At 36.0% G+C, this 1,283-nt stretch overlaps 1 protein-coding gene across 1 annotated transcript; it reads right to left on the reverse strand.

Annotated features, from left to right (window-relative positions):
- Nucleotides 1–207: 207 nt before the first annotated feature.
- Nucleotides 208–1,233, reverse strand: LOC106511508 (uncharacterized; the record flags this gene model as incomplete). The annotated part of the gene is given in 1 exon segment (XM_014000257.1): nucleotides 208–1,233. A coding segment is annotated over 1 exon segment (1,026 nt), but the record flags the coding sequence as incomplete, so codon positions are not given.
- Nucleotides 1,234–1,283: the final 50 nt, after the last annotated feature.

Genomic DNA, 1,283 nt, shown 5'->3' on the forward strand with positions numbered 1-1,283 from the left:
GATGGTAACTGGTTTTGAATAAAAGTGCATGTGAATCAGTATCCTTGAAAAAGACTTTAACGTCCAGGTTATGTGTTTCTTTGAAGTGTGGGCCTTTAAAAGTAGTGGTGTCTAAAAAATCAACCGATGTGTTGTTTGTAGTGGCTGTGAGTTTTATGGAGGGATTATGTGTGTTCAGTGAGTCCAGGAAGACCTCAAAGTCCCTCTCTGAGTGGTTCCACACACCCCAGATATCGTCAAGGTACCGAAAGTAGTGAAGGGGCTTCTTTTCACATTTTGACAATGCTGATTCCTCCCACTCAGCCATGAAAATGTCAGCATAGGCAGGTGCAAATTTTTTGCCCATTGCTGTGCCTTTAATTTGAAGGAAGTAGTCACCGTTAAATTCAAAATCATTTCTGCTTAAATTTATTTCCAGGAGTTCGAGGAGTTCTTTTTCAGGTCTGGATTTATCAGGATATTTTTTGAAGATGTTCTTTACAGCTTCCATCCCCTCTTTGGACAAAATATTAGTATAGAGGCTTGTGACATCCATAGTGAAGAGTATAGCGTTATCAGGTAAGTGCAGTTTTTTAATTTTATCAATAAAGTCATATGTGTCCTTAATATAGCTTTTATGTTTATTAGATAATGGGTTCAAATAATAATCAATATATTCAGCCGTATAATAAGTTTCACTACCACAATCTGCTACTATAGGTCGTCCTGGTGGTACTTTGAACGGTATGGACCATTTATCTGGTTTTTTATGTATTTTGGGTAGTAAATAAAATAATCTTGCCCTGGGTTCAGAAGATCCTATTAAATAATTACGTTGTTTAGCATTAATAAACTTTTTATGGTATAAATTATATACTATTTTTTTAACCATGGGCACGGTTTCTATGTATAGAGGTTTGGTTAATTTTAAGTAATAATTGGTATCATTAAGTTGCCTATAGCCTTCATATAAATATTGCTCCTTATCCATAATAATAACTGCACTTCCTTTGTCTGCTGGTTTAATAATAATGTTTCTATTTTTCATTAGTTCCTCTAGGGCTTTGTTTTCGTCTCTGCTAAGATTAGATTTGTTATTATGAATTTTAAACTTCTCTCTCATGTATTTAAGATCATTATTAATAAGAGTTGTGACTTGGGGCGGTAATTGGCTTAAGGCCGGCGCCCAGTCAGATTTTGGTGTGAAGCGGGGGATATCAGCATTGTCATTCTCCTTGTGATAAACTGCTAATTGGTTAGGGTTAGGGTTAGGGTTAGGGTTAGGGTTAGGGTTAGGGTTAGGG

The sequence above is a fragment of the Austrofundulus limnaeus genome, unplaced genomic scaffold, assembly GCF_001266775.1.
Source record: "Austrofundulus limnaeus strain Quisiro unplaced genomic scaffold, Austrofundulus_limnaeus-1.0 Scaffold2869, whole genome shotgun sequence".
NCBI lineage: Eukaryota > Metazoa > Chordata > Actinopteri > Cyprinodontiformes > Rivulidae > Austrofundulus > Austrofundulus limnaeus.